The sequence below is a fragment of the Odocoileus virginianus genome, chromosome 6 (genome assembly GCF_023699985.2).
Source record: "Odocoileus virginianus isolate 20LAN1187 ecotype Illinois chromosome 6, Ovbor_1.2, whole genome shotgun sequence".
Taxonomy (NCBI): Eukaryota; Metazoa; Chordata; class Mammalia; order Artiodactyla; family Cervidae; genus Odocoileus; species Odocoileus virginianus.
Genome location: NC_069679.1, coordinates 55,337,911 through 55,356,806, shown reverse-complemented (window position 1 = coordinate 55,356,806; position 18,896 = coordinate 55,337,911). Strand labels below are relative to the sequence as shown.

The 18,896-nt window shown below is 37.8% G+C and overlaps 1 protein-coding gene across 1 annotated transcript in view; it reads left to right on the top strand.

Annotated features, from left to right (window-relative positions):
• The window catches only part of WDHD1 (WD repeat and HMG-box DNA binding protein 1), a 52,523-nt gene extending 42,726 nt beyond the window's left edge, over window positions 1–9,797 (top strand). The window contains exons 19-26 of the mRNA XM_020883071.2: window positions 291–514; window positions 608–726; window positions 910–966; window positions 2,913–2,956; window positions 3,391–3,561; window positions 4,427–4,557; window positions 6,887–7,025; window positions 8,993–9,797. Of these exons, the coding sequence (XP_020738730.2) occupies window positions 291–514; window positions 608–726; window positions 910–966; window positions 2,913–2,956; window positions 3,391–3,561; window positions 4,427–4,557; window positions 6,887–7,025; window positions 8,993–9,190 (1,083 nt within the window). The 3' untranslated portion in view covers window positions 9,191–9,797. The remainder of the gene's footprint in view (window positions 1–290; window positions 515–607; window positions 727–909; window positions 967–2,912; window positions 2,957–3,390; window positions 3,562–4,426; window positions 4,558–6,886; window positions 7,026–8,992) is intronic.
• The last annotated feature ends 9,099 nt before the right edge of the window (window positions 9,798–18,896 follow it).

Sequence of the window (18,896 nt, the reverse complement as noted above, 5' to 3'; positions counted from 1 at the left end):
CAATTTATAACTTGAAATGTTATGTCATATTTCATTATTGATTGTAAAAGTCACTTAGGAAAAAATGCTGCCAATTAAACTGACTCACCATCAATTGTAAGATGCTTCCAACTTCAAGAGATATTAAAATGTGTAAAAATGTGCATCTTAAAATCAGAGATACAGTCTCAAGAAAACTGTTTTCTCTGTTCTACCAGTAGTATCTTTCTTTTATTTTTCAAAAAGTTTTACTTAGCATAATTTGATTTCCACCACCACCCCCGCCCCCAACCCCGCCCTTTTTCCTTTAGCTTTCCTGTAAACTGGAGCGGGAATTTCGTTGTGTGGAACTTGCTGGTCTAATGACTCAAAATGCTGTGAATTTAGCCATTAAGTATGCTTCTCGTTCTCGGAGATTAATATTGGCCCAAAGACTTAGTGAACTGGCTGTAGAGAAGGCAGCAGAATTGGCAGCCACCCAAGCTGAGGAAGAGGAAGAGGAAGAAGAGGATTTCAGGAAAAAATTGAATGCTGGGTAAGAAATATTCAGTTGTTTGAGTTTTACCATCCTGAAATATTGACTTGGTCTTTTCATTGCTCTTTACTGAATAATATTACTGCTTTTTAGTTATAGTAATACTTCTACAGAGTGGAGTCAGCCAAGGCTCAGAAATCAAGTTGAAGAAGATACGGGGGATAATGGAGAAGCTGATGATACAGAAGAAAGACCAAAAATACACAAACATGGTAAAATAAATTTTTAAGGCAGTTTAAAGATGAGAAGTGTCATGTGTGTGACTTCCCTCATTTTACTTGGCTGAGGGAAATTGAATACCTATACGTTTTCAAGGTGTCTTTTTGTCTGATTGTTGATTACAGAGGATTCCTTTATATTCCCACTTACACTATATTGTTTTAATTATGCTATAGGAGAAAACCCATTTTTCAAAAGTACAGATTCCTCTGATATGCCAGCTATTAAGTCAGGTAAGACATTTTTGATTTTGTTAATATCAAGGAAATGTTGAAGTAGTCCTTAAAGTGATACATCTACTCAAATATCCCTTACTCTTCAGGGCCTATTTTGTTGTAGTTGTTATTTTCAATCAGAAATGTTAGTAAAACTGTGTTCATTTAACAGATACTTACTAAATGCCTGTTGTGTGTCAGGAATTTGACTAGAGGGAAGATACAGAAGTCAAGTGGATGTGCATATTTGATCCCTGCATAAACATTATACCAGTTGGCTTTTAAAAGTATATACATACATTATTCTGATTTTGAAAATATGCTTTTGCATGTGTACAGATTATTAAAAGAGCATATAACAGATGACTGTAATCTAGTCAGTGGTGGGGGATAGTTGGGACCCCAAGGAAGGCCTCATGGAATGTTTAAAGCAGAGATCTAAAGAGGAATGAGGCAGTCAGGCAAAGGTAGAAGAGAATCATGTGGGCTTAAGGAACAGCATGTATGAAGATTGAAGAGTGGTTCGTATAAGACAGGGAGCAAAGAGAAATTGGTGCTGGATGGTTTTGGAGCAGTGAACAGGAACCAAACCATGCAGATCCATGTAGGCCACGGTAAGGATTTTGATCTTTATTTTGAGGGTGCCGGGAGGCTGTTGCGGGTTTTAATCAGGAGCGTGGTATGGCACATGTGCAGAGGAGGGCTGTGTATAAGGAGACCACTGGTGTGGTCCCAGGTGAGACTGAATAGTGACCTAGACTGGGGTGGTGGTGACTGATGAAGAAAGGGAGGAACTGAAGAGACATTTCTGAAGAGAATGTAGAGGGTATGGAAGTTCAGGGTGTGGAAAATGGCTATCAATTTCTGACTTGAGTACTTGAGTGAGTGATGGTGCCATTTACTGAGTCAGGAGTAGGGAAATGTATCTTTAGATAGGAGGAGGATGACATTACTGTGGGCTGTTTGGGTCAAGAGTTCGGGAAAGTAGTATCTCTGGGATGCAGATACAGAAAGTTAAGATTGTTGACATGAGTATAGCAATTTAAACCATAGGTATATGTAAGTGAGCACTGGGGAGGATCAAAGTGATGAGAAAAATGAGTTTAGGCTTAGGGAATCCCCAACATTTAAACCTCAGGTAGAGGAAGAGGAGGAGGAGGAATCATCAAAAGAAAGAGAACAGAGAGGAAGGAGGTAAGCCAGAGAATGCATTATCTCAGAAGTCAATGGGGAGATACTCTCAAAAAGAAAGGAACCCTCAGCTGTGTGGAATGCTGTTGAGAGGTCAAATAAGGTGTTGGCTGAAAAAGATCCACCAGTTTGTGCTACATAGAGTTTATTGAGTTCTTAGCAAGAATAGATCCTGCAGGATGGTAGGGCTAGAAGCCATGTTTTGGTTGGAGGAGCATACGAATAGTGAGGGAATGGGAATAGCTGTGTAGACAACTCTTGAGAAATTTGGCTGTTTAGGGGATGTCAGAGAAAATTATATGAGGAGTGAGGGGGGTGTGTGGCAGAGAATGTGTTCGTTTTCTGTTTGTTTCTTTAAGTGAGGAAACTTAAGGAGCCAATAAAGAAGGAAAAGTCAAAGATGATGCATGTAGCCATTGATCCAGTTTCTTGAAAAGCAGGAGGGGTGGCATCTAGAGCACTTGTAGAGGAATTATTAACTAGCTAAAATAAGGCACCAGTCTTCCCTGGTAATGTGAGAAAAGAGCAGATCTCTACATACTGTGTTTGTGTTAATATATTGCATAGTGGCAACTTGGGATAGCTCTCATCATCTAATAGCTTTTATTTCATCTTAAAAGTAGGAAGGAGGTCGCACATAGTTATTAATAGTTTTAAAGTTGCAAGGTACAGTGTTTTCATATAATACAGATTAAAATATTCATTATTATTGTAGAAGTCAAAAGTCTTCTGAGTTTTACGACTATTAAGTGAGGGTTTTTTTCTTATGAAAGGTGCAGTTACCTCTAGCAGCCAAGGACGAATAAACCCCTTCAAGGTAAACTCTTCCCAGTGATGGTTTCTGTTACTTAGATACCTTTGCATATAGAGAGATATTTCCAAACTACCAGATGACCCTCCCCAGACTTAGAGGCATTAAAGACTGCAGCAGATTAAATTTTAAAATATTTAAGTAAGTAAATATTTTAAAAGGAAAATGAAAGAAGCACTAGTTCATACTTGGACTAAGAATTTTATTTTCTACTTATCTCCTAAGAACCTACAGTTTTGAAAGGTACTCCTTATTTTTCTTGGGGATGTGGTATTTGGGAATATGTACATCAGTCTTAATTTGGATTATACCAAATGTATTCCCTTCCAAAGGTTAGACTACAATACAAACTTAATAGAAATTTAAAGGAAAAACAAATCTCTTGGGATTTTTTGTCTTCTTTAAGCTTTATGAAATGCTAATACTGGTTTGCTCTTTAGGTATCAGGCAGTTTCAAAGAGCCAGCCATTTCAGTGAATTCAGGACGTTCAACTAATATTTTAGACAGTATGAACAAATCATCCAAGAAATCTACTGCACTTAATCGAGCTACAGATAATGAAAAGTCTCCAGTTATAAAGCCCTTGATTCCAAAGCCAAAATCTAAGCAGGTATGATTTCAGCTGCCCCCATCTACAGTAAACAGCTTGTAGTCTGTTTGTCTTACTTTAGTTTTGTTCACTTTGTCAGGTATGGGATAGGAGGCTCTGGTTGTTATAACTGTATAGTGTATAACTGTATAACTGTATAGTGTAGTGAGGGCAGTGGTTCTCAATTCTAGTTTTGCTTTGGAATCACTTTTTTAAAGTATTAATACTTTAAATCATATACAGCTGCCAGATATGTAAGAAAGTATTAAAAATGCTCCCAGTTAAGCCAGTGATTTTTGAAAGCCATGTGTATTAGCATTTGTTTAGAAGAGACTCAGAGAGCCCCAATCATTCCTGCCTCCTGGTCCTCATGACCTTGTGCAGCCCCTCGCCTCATGTGTGACGGGATTACCCAGTAACTATGACAATGTGACAATATGACAATGTGATGAGATGTCACTTCCATGATTGTATTACTATTAATATATAGACCCAGGACAAGGACTCAGGCATCTGTCTATATTCTTTTCATTTCCCAGATGGTTCTGATGCCTGTCCCTGTTTAATGCTAGCTAGCTTAGTAGCTGGCCCTAATCTTTTGCGTTCTGTTTTCTGAGTTTTCCTCCCAGATTTTGTCCTAGTTTTGGTAATTTCATCCCAGGTTTGTCATCAGTAAAGTAGGTAAACTAATTTGAGGTATAGTTTTTTGAAAGTTTTGTATGCGTGTGTATAAGTATTTACTTTCAACAGAAAACCTTAGGACTTAACATGTTAGTGTAAGAATTCTAAGTAATAATAGATATTTTTCCACATTTTTCCAAATTTGCTCATAATGTATAGAATCATGCTAGATTTTGTTGCAGTATTCACGTGTTTGCTTTCACAGGCATCTGCAGCATCCTTTTTCCAGAAAAGAACTTCCCAAGCTGATAGGACTGAGGAAGTAAAAGAAGAAAATCCTAAAAATTCATCATCTGAAACCCCAGCTGTGTGTCCTCAAAACACTGAAAACCAAAGGTCAGTACATAGAGAAGTTTAGTATTCTCAAGATGCAATATTCCAATAAAAGGCAGGTAGAAGTAGCAATAGAAAATTATGTGGCCCTGTTATTCATTAATATAAATAATACATTGGCACAGGTAGTGGGCATTCTGAAATCATGTAATTTTAGGGAAGCCACAAATATTGATTAGTATCTATTTACATTACTTATTAAAGTATGCTTTGATAAACTATCTGTGTTTTAAATTATAGACACATTTTACTGGGATACTATATTTTTTAATTAGTTCATTTTTTCATTTGTTCTTAAGTAATATAGTTACATGGGAGAAACACAGTCAAAACATACAAAAAGATATGTGGTGAAGACTAAATCTGTTTCCTATCCATTCAGTTCTCTGTGCACAAATACTCACTGCACAGATTTCTTCTGTAGCCTTCTAGAATTATTCTATGCATTTTTTTTTAGTTTACAGAAATGATAGTATGCACATTGTTCTGTGCCTTGTTTTTTTCACTTAAGAACAGGTTTTGCAGATCATATTACTACATGAAGAGTTTCTTTAATCTTTTTTACATGCATTGAATGGCTGTACCATAATTTATTTAGTTCTCTGAAAGTGGACAAAAAGTCTTTGCTGGTCTTTTGCTGGTACAAATAGTAGTACAATTAATAACTTCATATGAATATTATATACATATAGCTGTAAGATGGATTTCTGTATGGTTCAAGCTAATATACACTTATAATTTCAAAAGATACTGCAAAATTGCTCTGCGTGGATGTTTGTGTCATTTTATACACCCCCAGAAATAGGAGAGTCCCTGTTTGTCCACCAACTCATTGTGTTACCATATTTCTTGATCTCTTGTATGCTAGATTTATTTGAAATACATCAGCTATATTGAAAAAGTCACCATTTCATTCTTTAAATTTTATTTACTTTTGGCTGCAGTGGGTCTTTGTTGTGGTGCACTGGTTTCTTGTTGCAGTAGCCTGTAGAGCGTGTGGGCTTTAGTGGTTGTAGTGCATGGGTGGACTCAGTAATTGCAGTTGTCTGGCAGCATGTGGAGTCTTCCCTGAGCAGGGATTGAATCTGAATCCTCTGTGTTGATAGGAGGATTCTTAACCACTGGACCACCAGAAAAGTCCCACCATTTCATTCTTAACTTTATGTTATCTCATGTAACTGGTATCTCACGTTCAGTTCAGTTGCTCAGTCATGTCCGACTCTTTGCAACCCCATGGACTGCAGCAAGCCAGGCCTCCCTCTCCATTGCAAACTCCCAGAGTTTACTCAAACTCATGTCCATTGAGTTGGTGATGCCATCAACCATCTCCTCCTCTGTCGTCCCCTTCTCCTGCCTTCAATCTTCCTCAGCATCAGGGTCTTTTCAAATGAGTCAGTTCTTTGCATCAGGTGGCCAAAGTATTGGAGCTTCAGCTTCAGCATCAGTCCTTCCAATGAACATTCAGGGCCGATTTCCTTTAGGATTGACTGGTTGGATCTCCTTGCAGTCCAAGGGACTCTCAAGAGTCTTCTCCAACACCACAGTTCAAAAGGATCAATTCTTCAGCTCTCAGCTTTCTTTATAGTCCAACTCTCACATCTCATGTTAACCAATTTAATTTGAGAGGGTAGCTGTAGTTTTTATTTTTTAAATTTTGTCCTGAATTTAATTTAGCTATTAAACAGTGAAATTTTTATTTAAGAAGATTCAATTTTTTATACTTTCAACAGCCTATACAGAAGAAAAATGATCAGTAAATGTTAAATATTTGCATTAAATCTTCAGGTGTGACCTAAAAAACAGTTTGTGTCAGAAGTAAAATCTAGTAACATTGACATGTATGCTGTGTCCATGCTTTACATAATGGTACAAGAACTGACCCAGGCTCCCAGGTCAGCTGTGCTAGCAGGAGAAAGGAGCTTGAGAGAAATCATGAAGATTTCAAATAGCTGGTTTAGGGAATGGAGAAAGGCTACCAGGAATTCATGGAAGGGTTTTATTGGACTAGAGGGTCTAAGGAAGACTGGAGACCTTGAGCCTGTCAATATTCATTAAAGAGTTCACAGTTTCTGTGCTTGGAAAATACAAATGTGAATAATCCCTTTGAATTGATCTTACAAAGGATTTCTTTCAACTCATTATTCCTGCAGTCTCTAAGCAGTTTTAAGTAATGTGTAATTATGAATATTAAGAAGTGTAATTAATTGTGTCTGTCTTACATTATATATAGGTATGCAAAGACTAATGGTTAATTACTAACCTGAAGAATAATAAAGCACTCCAGAACTGTCTTTTAAGTATAAAAATTTTTTTTGCATAATTGCTATTTTAGGCCTAAGACTGGGTTCCAGATGTGGCTGGAAGAAAACAGAAGTAATATTTTGTCTGACAATCCTGACTTTTCAGATGAAGCAGACATAATAAAAGAAGGAATGGTTCGATTTAAAGTACTGTCAGCTGAAGAAAGGAAGGTGAGAATAATTGTGCTGAGATTGAGACTTTAGCGAATTCCTGGCTTTTAAAATTCTTATCGAAAATGCTTTTTTTCTGTGTTTTAAAATTAAATACACTCAAACTCTTGGTGGAGAGGAGATGCAACAAACGAAATGTCAGTTTTGACATCTAGATCTATATAATAATTATTTAGTGTTGATGGTTAATATTTTGGCAGATATAATACCTACATCTGTATAAGTTTCTGCATATTGTATGTTGGGGAATAGCTCAAGAAAAAGTACATTACTTTTAAGTCAGAATCAAATAAAATTAGTAAGTAAAACTGAAATTAATTCACATTTCTGGACAACTGCTTTAGAGTCCTTGTAAGCAGAATTTCTTAAAATACTATTTACTTACACATTGAATACTAAATGAGAATACTGCTTTGGGAGGAAACAATCAGTGTTCTGTTCTAGCCTTTCATGTGGAAATTAGGACAGGTGACTTGTACCTATCGCTTCTTAGGTCATTTTTCTGCCATGTAGAAAAAGTCTAGGAGCAGCTTTCTTTTACAAGGGGAAGGAATGTGTATGTTGTATCAAATCTCAGATTTACCTTCCCTAGGGATGACAAGCGTGCAGCAGTGGGTGCCTTGTGACATAGATACTTACCTTGATAAACTGGTTTTACAAATAAAGGTATTGCAAAATGAGGAAACTAGAAACTAATTAACCACCTCTAACCTTCTTTAGAATCTCATTAGCATCTTTGTGTTTCTCATTTTTTTGTGAGCATTTATAAAAGGATAAAAATTCTAAAGTATTAGATAAAATGGCATCTGAATGAATAAGACCATAAGCTGAAACTGTCAGCTTATGCAGGAAAAGAGGAAGAGACATGGCAAAACTTGTGGTCATGTTTTTGAATACTTAAAATGTAATCAGGGAGAAGGAAATAGCAACCCACTCCAGTATTCTTGCCTGGAAAAGTCCATGGACAGAGGAGCCTGGTGAGCTGCAGTCCATGGGGCTACATGACTGAGCATGTGTGCACGAGGGTGGAGAGAGATGGGTTGGTAGCAATAAAGTGGGAGAACTAAAAAAAAAAAAAAAAAATGCCATCAGTATTTTTAGTGTAAACCTTAAACATTTCTTAAACCCAGTCTGTTAATGTGAAAAATTCTACAGCTCACATGTACCCTTTTCAACAGTAATGACTGGGAAGGAAAATAAAGTAGGAGGAGGAGGAACTGTTAAAGATTAAAAGAGGCTTAAGAAATAAATGGAATGAGTGAACGTGAATAGAAACCAGTCCCAAAAGAACATATACTATATATAATATTTCTGATACGACAGAGTGATGGGGGTGAAGTTCAGAGTACTGACTGCCAGGGGTTGGGGCCTGGGAGAGGAATAGGGCAGGGCAACATGAGGGGTACTCGGGCTTGTGGAAGTGTTCTATATCCTGAATGTGGTGGTAAATACACAGCCTACAGTAGAATTACACACATACACACACAAATGAGTTGAAATAAAAAGGGGGTTTTATCTATGTCAATATCCTAGCTGTAATAGGACACTATAGTTTTGCAAGATGCAGCCATTGAGGGAAACTGAGTAAAGGAGACACGGGGGCTTTCTGTATTATTTCCTACAACTGCATGGAATCTCTAATACAACTGAATCTCTAATAATCTCAAAAGGTTTCTTTTTTAAACAGTACCTGCAGTTATAGTGTTTTGCTCTTAATATGGTTAAACACAAGCAGAGTTTAGGTTGAAATATTACAGAGTTAGAATGTAATTTTTAATGTGCCCTGCAATTAAATAATAAACAATTTATTAAAAAAAATGAGAACCCTAATGATTAGCTTCATAATTCAAGTGCTAATTATGCTGCTTTACTTAAAGAAATGTTTCCTGAAAAGGTGAAGAAATCATTTCCTTCCTATTTATTTGTTATTTCCTAAAAATCTTTTCTCTTTGAATATTTTTACAAAGGCATGGGCTGCCAAGGCCAAAGGAGGAACTGCAAGTGATGGAACTGAAGAAAAGAAGCGAAAACGTGTGGTTGATGAAAGTCAGGAAACTGAAAACCAGGAAGAAAAAATGAAGAATTTGAATTTACCTAAAAAGCAAAAACCTTTAGATCTGTCTACGAATCAGAAACTGTCAGCTTTTGCATTTAAGCAGGAATAGAGTAAGGAGGTAAATTTAGAACTTAGGAAAGTAGTGGATTTTTGATGAATCTAGACCTTTAAAAAAAATCTGTAGAGAACTCTAAGTATTTTTGAAAGAGTTTAAAGCTTGCTGTTTGTCTTTATAAGATAATTCAGTAATTATATTGGTATAGGTAGTGGGGCATCTGTAAAAACTATCATCTCTGCAGATTGCTCTGCCCCTAAATGGAGGGCCGTTCAGAAGCATGACCATGGCCACTGACTGGCGGCCACTGTCATGTCCCTTTGCAAGCTGATTTGATTTTGTTTCTTACCTTCAAAATCATCAAAGCCAAGGTCTTAAAACCTCTGAGCATTGAAGCACCTTCTAGAGTGTTCCTTGATTGGTAAATATCACATATTGGCAAGTACCACAGAATTCCTCTTCCAAAATGTGTTACTATAGATTGCTCTTATGTCTATACTGGACCCAGGGGAACCATATTTTTTTTCACATGGGCCCTAAACATGTAAATAATTTTGTAGATGAGACCTTTGTTTTGGAAATTTCTTCATATATTACTTTTACCTGTTTGTGTTGCCTGTTTTTTAAAAATAAAACTTTTACATTTTTATATTTAGCTTAATATGGTCTTCTCATTGTATTTCCATGAAATGGAAGTGTTCCTAGAAAATATATTTTATGTTTATTACTATAATTTTCACTACCCCCTTCTTGTTTTTGTTGTTGTTCAGTCGTTAAGTCACATCCGACTCTGTGACCCCAAGGACTGCAGCACACCAATCTCCTTTGTCCTCCACTATCTCCCAAAGTTTGCTCAAATTCATGTCCAGAGGATGAGATGCTGTCTAACCATCTCATCTTCTGTCATCCCCTTCTCCTGCCTTCAGTCTTTCCCAACATCAGGGTCTTTTCCAGTGAGTTGGCTCTTTGCATCAGGTGGCCAAAGTATTGGAGCTTCAGCTTCAGCATCAGTCCTCCCAATGAATATTCAGGGTTGATTTCTTTTAGGCTTGACTGGTTTGATCTCATTGTAGTCCAAGGGATTCCCAAGAGTCGTCTCCAGCACCATAGTTTGAAAGCATCCATTCTTTGGTGCTCAGCCTTCCGTATGGCGCAGCTTTCACCTCCATACATGACTACTGGAAAAACCATAGCTTTGACTATACCAACCTTTGTCAGCAAAGTGATGTCTCTGCTTTTTAATATGTTGTCTAGGTTTGTCATAGCTTTTCTTTCAAGGAGCAAGCGTCTTTTAATTTCTTGGTTGCACCCATGGTTCAGAGTGATTTTTGAGCCCAAGGAAAAAAATCTGTCACTGCTTCCACTTTTCCCCTTTCTATTTGCTATGAAGTGATGGGACCAGATGCTATGATCTGTAGTTTTTTGAATATTGAGTTTTAAGCCAGCTTTTTCACTCTCCTCTTTCACCCTTATCTAGAGACTCTTTAGTTCCTCTTCACTTTCTGTCGTTGGAGTGGTATCATTGACACATCTGAGGTTGTTGATATTTCTCCTGGCAAGCTTGATTTCAGTTGGTGATTTATTCAGCCTGACATTTTGCATGATGTACTCTTCATAGAAGTTAAATAAGCAGCATGACAACATACAGCTTTGTTTTTTTGTTTTTTAAATTTTTTTTTTCCATTTATTTTTATTAGTTGGAGGCTAATTACTTTACATCATTACAGTAGTTTTTGTCATACATTGAAATGAATTAGCCATGGATTTACATGTATTCCCCATCCCAGTCCCCCCTCCCACCTCCCTCTCCACCCGATCCCTCTGGGTCTTCCCAGTGCACCAGGCCCGAGCACTTGTCTCATGCACCCAACCTGGGCTGGTGATCTGTTTCAACATACAGCTTTGTTGTACTCATCTCCCAATTTTGAACCAGTCAGTTGTTCCACGTAAGGTTCTAACTGTTGCTTCTTGACCCACATACTGGCTTCTCAGGAGACAGGTAAGATGGTCTGGTACTCCCTCTCTTTAAGAATTTTTCCACAGTTGGTTGTGCTCCACATAGTCAGGGCTTTAATGTAGTCAGTAAGGCAGAAGTATATGTTTTTATGGAACTCCCCAGCTTTCTCTATGATATAACGAATGTTGGCAAGCAATTGGATCTTTGGTTCCTCTGCCTTTTCTGAACCTAGCTTATACATCTGGAAGTTCTCAGTTCACATACTGCTGAAACCCATCTTGAAGGATTTTGAGCATAACTGTGCTAGTGTGTGAAATGAGTGCAATTTGGTCAGTATTGCCTTTCTTTGGGATTGGAATGAAAACTGACCTTTTCAAGTTCTGTGGCCACTGCTGGGTTTTCCATATTTGTGGACATTGAGTGCAGCCCTTTTAGGATTTTAAATAGCTCAGCTGGAATTCCATCACCTCCACACGAGCTTTGTTCATAGTAATGTTTCTTAAGGCTTACTTGACTTCACATTCTAGGATATCCCACTATAGGTGAGTGACTCCACTATAGGTGAGTGACCACACCATTGTGGTTATCTTTTTGGCGCAGTTCTTCTGTGTATTTTTGCCACCTCGATCTCTTCTGCTTCTGTAGGGTTCTTCCCATTTCTGTCCTTTATCGCGTCCATCCTTGCATGAAATGTTCCCTTGTTATCTCCAGTTTTCTTGAAGAGATCTCTAGTCTTTTCCATTCTGTTGTTTTCCTGTATTTCTTTGCATTGTTCATTTAAGAACGCCTTCTTATCTCTCCTTGCTATTCTCTGGAAGAACTCTGCATTCAGTTAGGTATTATCTTCCCTTTTTCTCTTGCCTTTGGCGTCTCTTCTTTGCTCAGCTATTTGTAAAGCCTCCTCAGACAACCACTTTGCCTTCTTGCATTTCTTTTTCTTTGGGATGGTTTTGGTCACTGCCTCCTGTATGGTGTTACAAAGTGAAGTGAAAGTGAAGTCGCTCAGTCGTGTCCAACTCTTTGTGACCCCATGGACTACAGCCTACCAGGTTCCTTCATCCATGGGATTCTCCAGGCAAGAATACTGGAATGGGTTGCCATTTCCTTCTCCAGATCTTCCCGACCCAGGGATTGAACCTGGGTCTCCCACATTGTAGGCAGATGCTTTACCATCTGAGCCACCAGGGAAGCTCATTTGTAAGTGTTACAAACCTCCATCCATAGTACTTCAGGCACTCTGTTTACCAAATCGAATCCCTTGAATCTGTCCATCACCTCCACTGTATAAATCATAAAGGATTTGATTTAGGTCATACCTGAATGGCCTAGTGGGTTTCCCTACTTTCTTTAATTTGATCCTGAATTTTGCAGTGAGGTGCTCAGGATCTGAGCCATAGTCAGCTCCAGGTCTTGTTTTTGCTGTGTAGAGCTTCTCCATCTTTGGCTGCAAAGAATATGAAAGAAAGTGAAAGTGTTAGTCTCTCAGTCATGTCTGACTTTTTGCGACCCTGTGGACTGTATTAGCCCACCAAGCTTCTCTGTCCATGGAATTCTCCAGGCTGGAGTGGGTTGCCATTTCCTTCTCCAGGGGATCTTGCCAACCCAGGGAATCTAGCCCAGGTCTCCCACATTGCAGACAGATTCTTTACCATCTGAGCCACCTAATTTCAGTATTGACCATCTGGTGATATCTGCATAGAGTCGTCTCTTGGGTTATTGGAAAAGAGTGCTATGACCAGCATGTTCTCTTGACAAAACTCTGTTAGCCTTTGCTGTGTTTCATTTTGTACTCTAACACCAAACTTGCCTGTTATTCTGGGTATCTCTTAATTTCCTACTTTTGCATCCCTATCCCCTATAATGAAAATAACATATTTTTTCGGTGTTAGTTCTAGAAGGTCTTGTAGGTTTTCATACAACTAGTCAACTTCAGCTTCTTTGGACACCTTCTGACCTGGGGGGCTTATCTTCTGGTGTCACATCTTTTTGCCTTTTCATACTGTCCATGAGGTTCTTGTGGCAAGAATACTGGAGTGGGTTGCCCTTTCTGCCAGGGTCCAGCCTCGGCAGGATCCACAGTCGGGAAAGAGATGCCGGGAGCCAACACACGAGACCCTACCCCTAACAAGGCTGTAAGGGAGAAAACCTGACGGGCAAGGCGAATCAGGTTTTCAGGGGTTTCGAAAAGGCCAGCTCACGAGATCCCACCCGTAACAAGGTCACGAGGAGAAAGCCTGACAGGCAAGGCAGATCAGGTTTTCAGGGATTTCGAAAAGCTGCCCCCCGGCGCTCACCTTGAAGATATCTGTCTTTCTGATGCCTGCCTCAATGGACTACTCCCTAATTTCTCTGACACAGGCAGGAAGGCCTTCCCTGATCTCTTCCCAAATAAGAATCAATTTAGAACTTTAATCAATAAGTTTCCCAGGTGGTGGTATTTTATGAGATTATTCAGGGTGAAAGGAGTGTTTTAATTCAAACTCCTTTGCTGGTAGTTTGTTAGCCAAATGCATTTATGTGCTTGGTACTAATATGCATGATTGCTTATAATACCCTAATCATAAAATAGCATAAAGAACCTGATTATATAAAAGCCCTAATAGATATAGAGCCCTTTTAAGGGGTAAAGGAGTCCTATTAGAGAACATAAGAAAAATTATTCTATAGGTGGTTATTGGGTTGTGATTTGCTTGCTGTGTTTTGCTTGCTGTATTTTTGCCTTTAATGTGCTAAGGTTGTGTTATAAAAACCATTGTTAATATAGTTAAAGATCTAGAGAAATAAGAACTTAGCCCTAGTGTGGTAACAATGAGATGGTTGTTAATTGTCAGCCAGGAGTGCTAGGCAGAGGCTGCCTCACTGAAGCCGCAGAGTCTGTATGGGGTAAACTTCTTAGATAAATGCAACTGACAACTTTTGCAGAAAGATTAATTTTTGTATTAACAAGAATATAATTCTACTCTGTACTATTTCCCTATGACACTGTTACCTTTCAGTTAAGGTCACCATAAAAACGGAAAATAGGCTTACAATCACCTGACTGGCGTGAAATGTTAATAGCCTCAAGGCCAGAAGATCATGTGCTAAAAATTACTATAGAATTAGAAAGCAAAAAAAAATCCTGCTCTTCCTAAAAAATCAAAATGATGTAATGCTAACCCTGTGTAATCATGAGTAAGCATCTTGTACCTTGAAAACGTTCTGTGAAAGGGAATAAAACGGGTTGTCAAAAAGTAAAACACCGATTTGGCCCTATCAAGGCTGGTCTCACGTGTCGTCTCTCTCTCTCTCTCTCTCTCTCTCTCTCTCTCTCTCTCTCTCTCTCTCTCTCTCCCCTGTACAACATGGCTCATAGCTTCACTGAATTACGCCAGCCCCTTCACCCTCATCCTGTTACACATTAAACACACAGAGGTATTGAAGATACTATTTGATAATATTGAAGCCCAGCATATGCTTCTGGTAAATTACTCTGGTTATCAGCATCAGCAGTGCTTTATTGAGCAAATCTTTGAAGCCTTGATAAGAGAGTAATTGAAGAATGAGGAAGTGTTTAACTCCTCTTTTGTTTTGAACACGATTTAATTAAGTAGTTCATACATTTTTGGGGGTTAATATTCTAAGCAGAGCTTAATATAAATGAGCCACTTTATGAGGGACAGTACAGGGGTACTCTGGGGTAGGAGGATAGTAATAAAATCAAGTGATTGAAAATTGAGGGTATTTATAGGTTGGAAGGGACAAACATGTTGAAATTTTAGATGTATAGTAGCCAAAGGATGGTCCTTGTCTCATGATTAAGGTTGGGACAGAGCATTTCTGATTTCTTTATTTACGAGCTGGTATTGAGAGGCATTGTAACACAGAGATTAGGAGCACAGATTTCAAAGCCAAACAGAATACCTGAGTTCAAAGGCTCACTGTAATTCCTACCAGCTAAAAAACCTTGGACAAGTCGTAGCCTTTGTCCATTCATCTGTAAAATGGGTATGTTGATAATACATAATTTAAAGGTTGTTAAGAGAATTAAATGAGGTAAAAGCACTTACCTGGTGTATTGTAGTGTTTTATATACTTATCAGCTATTGTTACTATGTTGTTGGCTAGTTAATCTTGCTTTGTCATTAAGTTTGATTCTGAATTAATTATGTATGAATTAATGTTGGTTTCAAGATGTTGAAGTAAAAATTTTTTATATTACTTTGGAAAGCATGCTTATAGATAGGTATTGTGTTTTTATTTCTCCAACTTGCTTATTATCACAGTGTGTAATACTTAAGGATATAATCCTTGAGTGTTATATTTCAAATCCATAGGAACCTGATATCAAGAATTCACAAAAAGGTTTTTTCTTTTTTTGTTGTTTTTTGGGCGATGCTGCATGGCATGCAGGATCTTAGTTCCCCAACCGGGGTTTGAACCTGTGCCCCCTGCAGTGAAAGTGTTGAGACTTAGCCACTGGACAGCCAGGGAAGTCCCTGTAAAAAGTTGATCTGCATTTGTTTGGTTGAAGGAAAGTTTTTGTATTGACCTAGTTTAACTTACAAATCCTGAATATTCATTGGAAGGACTGATGCTGAAGCTGAAGCTCCAATACTTTGGCCACCTGATGCGAAGAACTGACTCATTGGAAAAGACCCTGATGTTGGGAAAGATTGAAGGCAGAAGAAGAAGATGACAGGATGAGATGGTTGGATGGTATCACCGACTCCATGGACATGAGTTTGAGCAATCTTCGGGAGTTGGTGATGGACAGGGAAGCTTGGCTTGCCGTAGTCCATGGGGTCGCAAAGAGTCAGACATGACTGAGAGACTGAACTGAACTGAACTTAAAAATCAGAACTCATAAATGAAGAAGTATCATCCCTATTTCTTTTCTATATAATATTAAACTTCTTTTAAGGAAAAAATCTTTTCAGAGAATTGAAACTTAATGGTAGGAAAATGCAAATGGAAATAAATATATTAGCCGTCATCATGATATCAGTACTGTTGCCTAGTTTGAGCTTATGTGCTATAGAAAGTGGTCTTATGCTCAATTTCATTCTTCAGTAGAAAAAACTTCTCAAAGAGCTTATTTTACAACTTTATATTCAAAAAGTCATCTTCTAATTATCCCAGAGAGCAAGTCAGTGAGTGCTGGGTTATGCCTGCCAACTGTGGGGACAGTGGTAATCTACAATCACTCTAAATGCAGCAGCCTGAGGTAAGCCACTGTCACTGCCATGAAACAGATTCCTTTAGACAAAAGGATGAGACCCATCTATGTAGAAAGCATCTTACTCAGTGACTGGTTGTTTTACGGGCCTTCTTTATTTTCTAACTATTTTGTAATGGAAGTATGTAATTTTTCCCCAGGTGTTTATTTTTAAATTTTTTAAACCTACAGAAAATTTCAAAAGAGTACAGCAGACATACATATACCCTTTATCTAGATAGATTTATTGTTGATATTTTGCCATAAATGCTTTGTAAAACAGGGTTTTTCCTGAACCATTTGAAATATGCAACATGACACTTCACTCCTTGGTACTTCAATATGTATCCCCTAAGTAATAAAGACATCCTACATAAGCGCAATATCATTATTATAACAAAGAAATTTAACAGAAGAATATTATTGCCTAACAGGTATTTCATACTAAAATTTCACCCAGAGTTCCCATTAGGCTTTCCCCCCTCAGATCTAGGATCAATCAAAGATATTAGCAGTACATACTTTCTAATAAAGAATGAGGAAGAACATCACTCCCAATCCTAATACCCACAGATGACCACTGGTAAAATGTGTATGTCATTAGGCTTTTTTTCTGTATATATATATTCTTTTTTTTATTGCTTTTCACATAGGTGTGCAGTCCAAATTCATGCTTGATAGGGCATTAAAGGAAAAATAAACAGCCCGAGCCTACAGTTTAAAGTGCAGCCTTTTGCTGGTGGTATTCCTGTAATTGAAACCAGTTTCTACCTACTCAGGAACTGTCATAAAGAGCAAAAAGTGATGGAGTAGAAAGTAAACATAGTGGAGTCAGAAAGCCAAAAGTTGGTTCTTTGAAAGACTGATACATTAGAAAAAAAATCAGACAAGATAAATCATTATACAAAGAGAAAAACGTAAGTAATATTAAATTGAAAAATTATAAACTACAAAAACTACAGATTTGTCTAAAGTTAAGAAGCTTGGGGACTTACCTGGTAGTGCAGTGGATTAAGAATCCACCTGCCAGGATATAAAATTAACACACAGAAATCCCTTGCATTCCTATACACTATCAAATGAGAAAACAGAAATTAAGGAAACAATTTCATTCACTATTGCAATGAAAAGAATAAAATACTTAGGGATAAATATACCTAAAGAAACAAAAGACCTATATATAGAAAACTATAAAACACTGATGAAAGAAATCAAAGATGACACAAATAGATGGAGAAATATACCATGTTCATGGATTGGAAGAATCAATATAGTGAAAATGAGTATACTAGCCAAAGCAATCTATAGATTCAATGCAATCCCTATCAAGCTACCAACAGTATTTTTCACAGAACTAGAACAAATAATTTCACAATTTGTATTGTGAAAAACAATACAAAAACCTTGAATAGCCAAAGCAATCTTGAGAAAGAAGAATGGAACTGGAGGAATCAACCTGCCTGGCTTCAGACTATACTACAAAGCTATAGTCATCAAGACAGTATGGTACTGGCACAAAGAAATATAGATCAATGGAACAAAATAGAAAGCCCAGAGATAAGTCCACACATCTATGGACACCTTAATCTTTGACAAAGGAGGCAAGAATATACAATGGAGAAAAGACAATCTCTTTTAAAAAGTGGTGCTGGGAAAACTGGTCAACCACTTCTAAAAATGAAACTAGAACACTTTCTAACACCATACACAAAAATAAACTCAAAATGGATTAAAGATCTAAACCTAAGACCAGAAACTATAAAAGTCCCAGAGGAAAACATAGGCAAAACACTCTGACATAAATCACAGCAGGATCTTCTATGACCCACCTCCTAGAGTAATGGAAATAAAAGCAAAAATAAACAGGACCTAATTAAACTGAAAAGCTTTTGCACAACGAAGGAAACTATAAGCAAGGTGAAAAGACAGCTTTCAGAATGGGAGAAAGTAATAGCAAACAAAGCAACTGACAAAGAATTAATCTCAGAAATATATAAGCAGCTCCTGCAGCTCAATTCCAGAAAAATAAACGACCCAATAAAAAAATGGGCCAAAGAACTAAACAGACATTTCTCCACAGAAGACATACAGATGGCTAACAAACACATGAAAAGATGCTCAACATCACTCATTATCAGAGAAATGCAAATCAAAACCACAATGAGGTATCGTCTCATGCCAGTCTGAATGGATGCTATCAAAAAGTCTACAAGCAGTAAATGCTGGAGAGGGTGTGGAGAAAAGGGAACCCTCCTACACTGTTAGGGGGAATGCAAACTAGTACAGCCACTATGGAGAACAGTATGGAGATTCCTTAAACAACTGGAAATAGAACTGCCATGTGACCCAGCCATCCCACTACTGGGCATACACAGAAACCAGAATTGAATGTTCATCACAGCACTGTTTAACAATAGCCAGGACATGGAAGCAACCTAGATGTCCATTGGCAGACGAATGGATAAGAAAGCTGTGGTACATATACACAATGGAATATTACTCAGCCATTGGAAAGAGTGCATTTGAATCAGTTCTAATGATGTGGATGAAACTGGAGCCTATTATACAGAGAAAAGTAAGTCAGAAAGAAAAACACCAGTACAGTA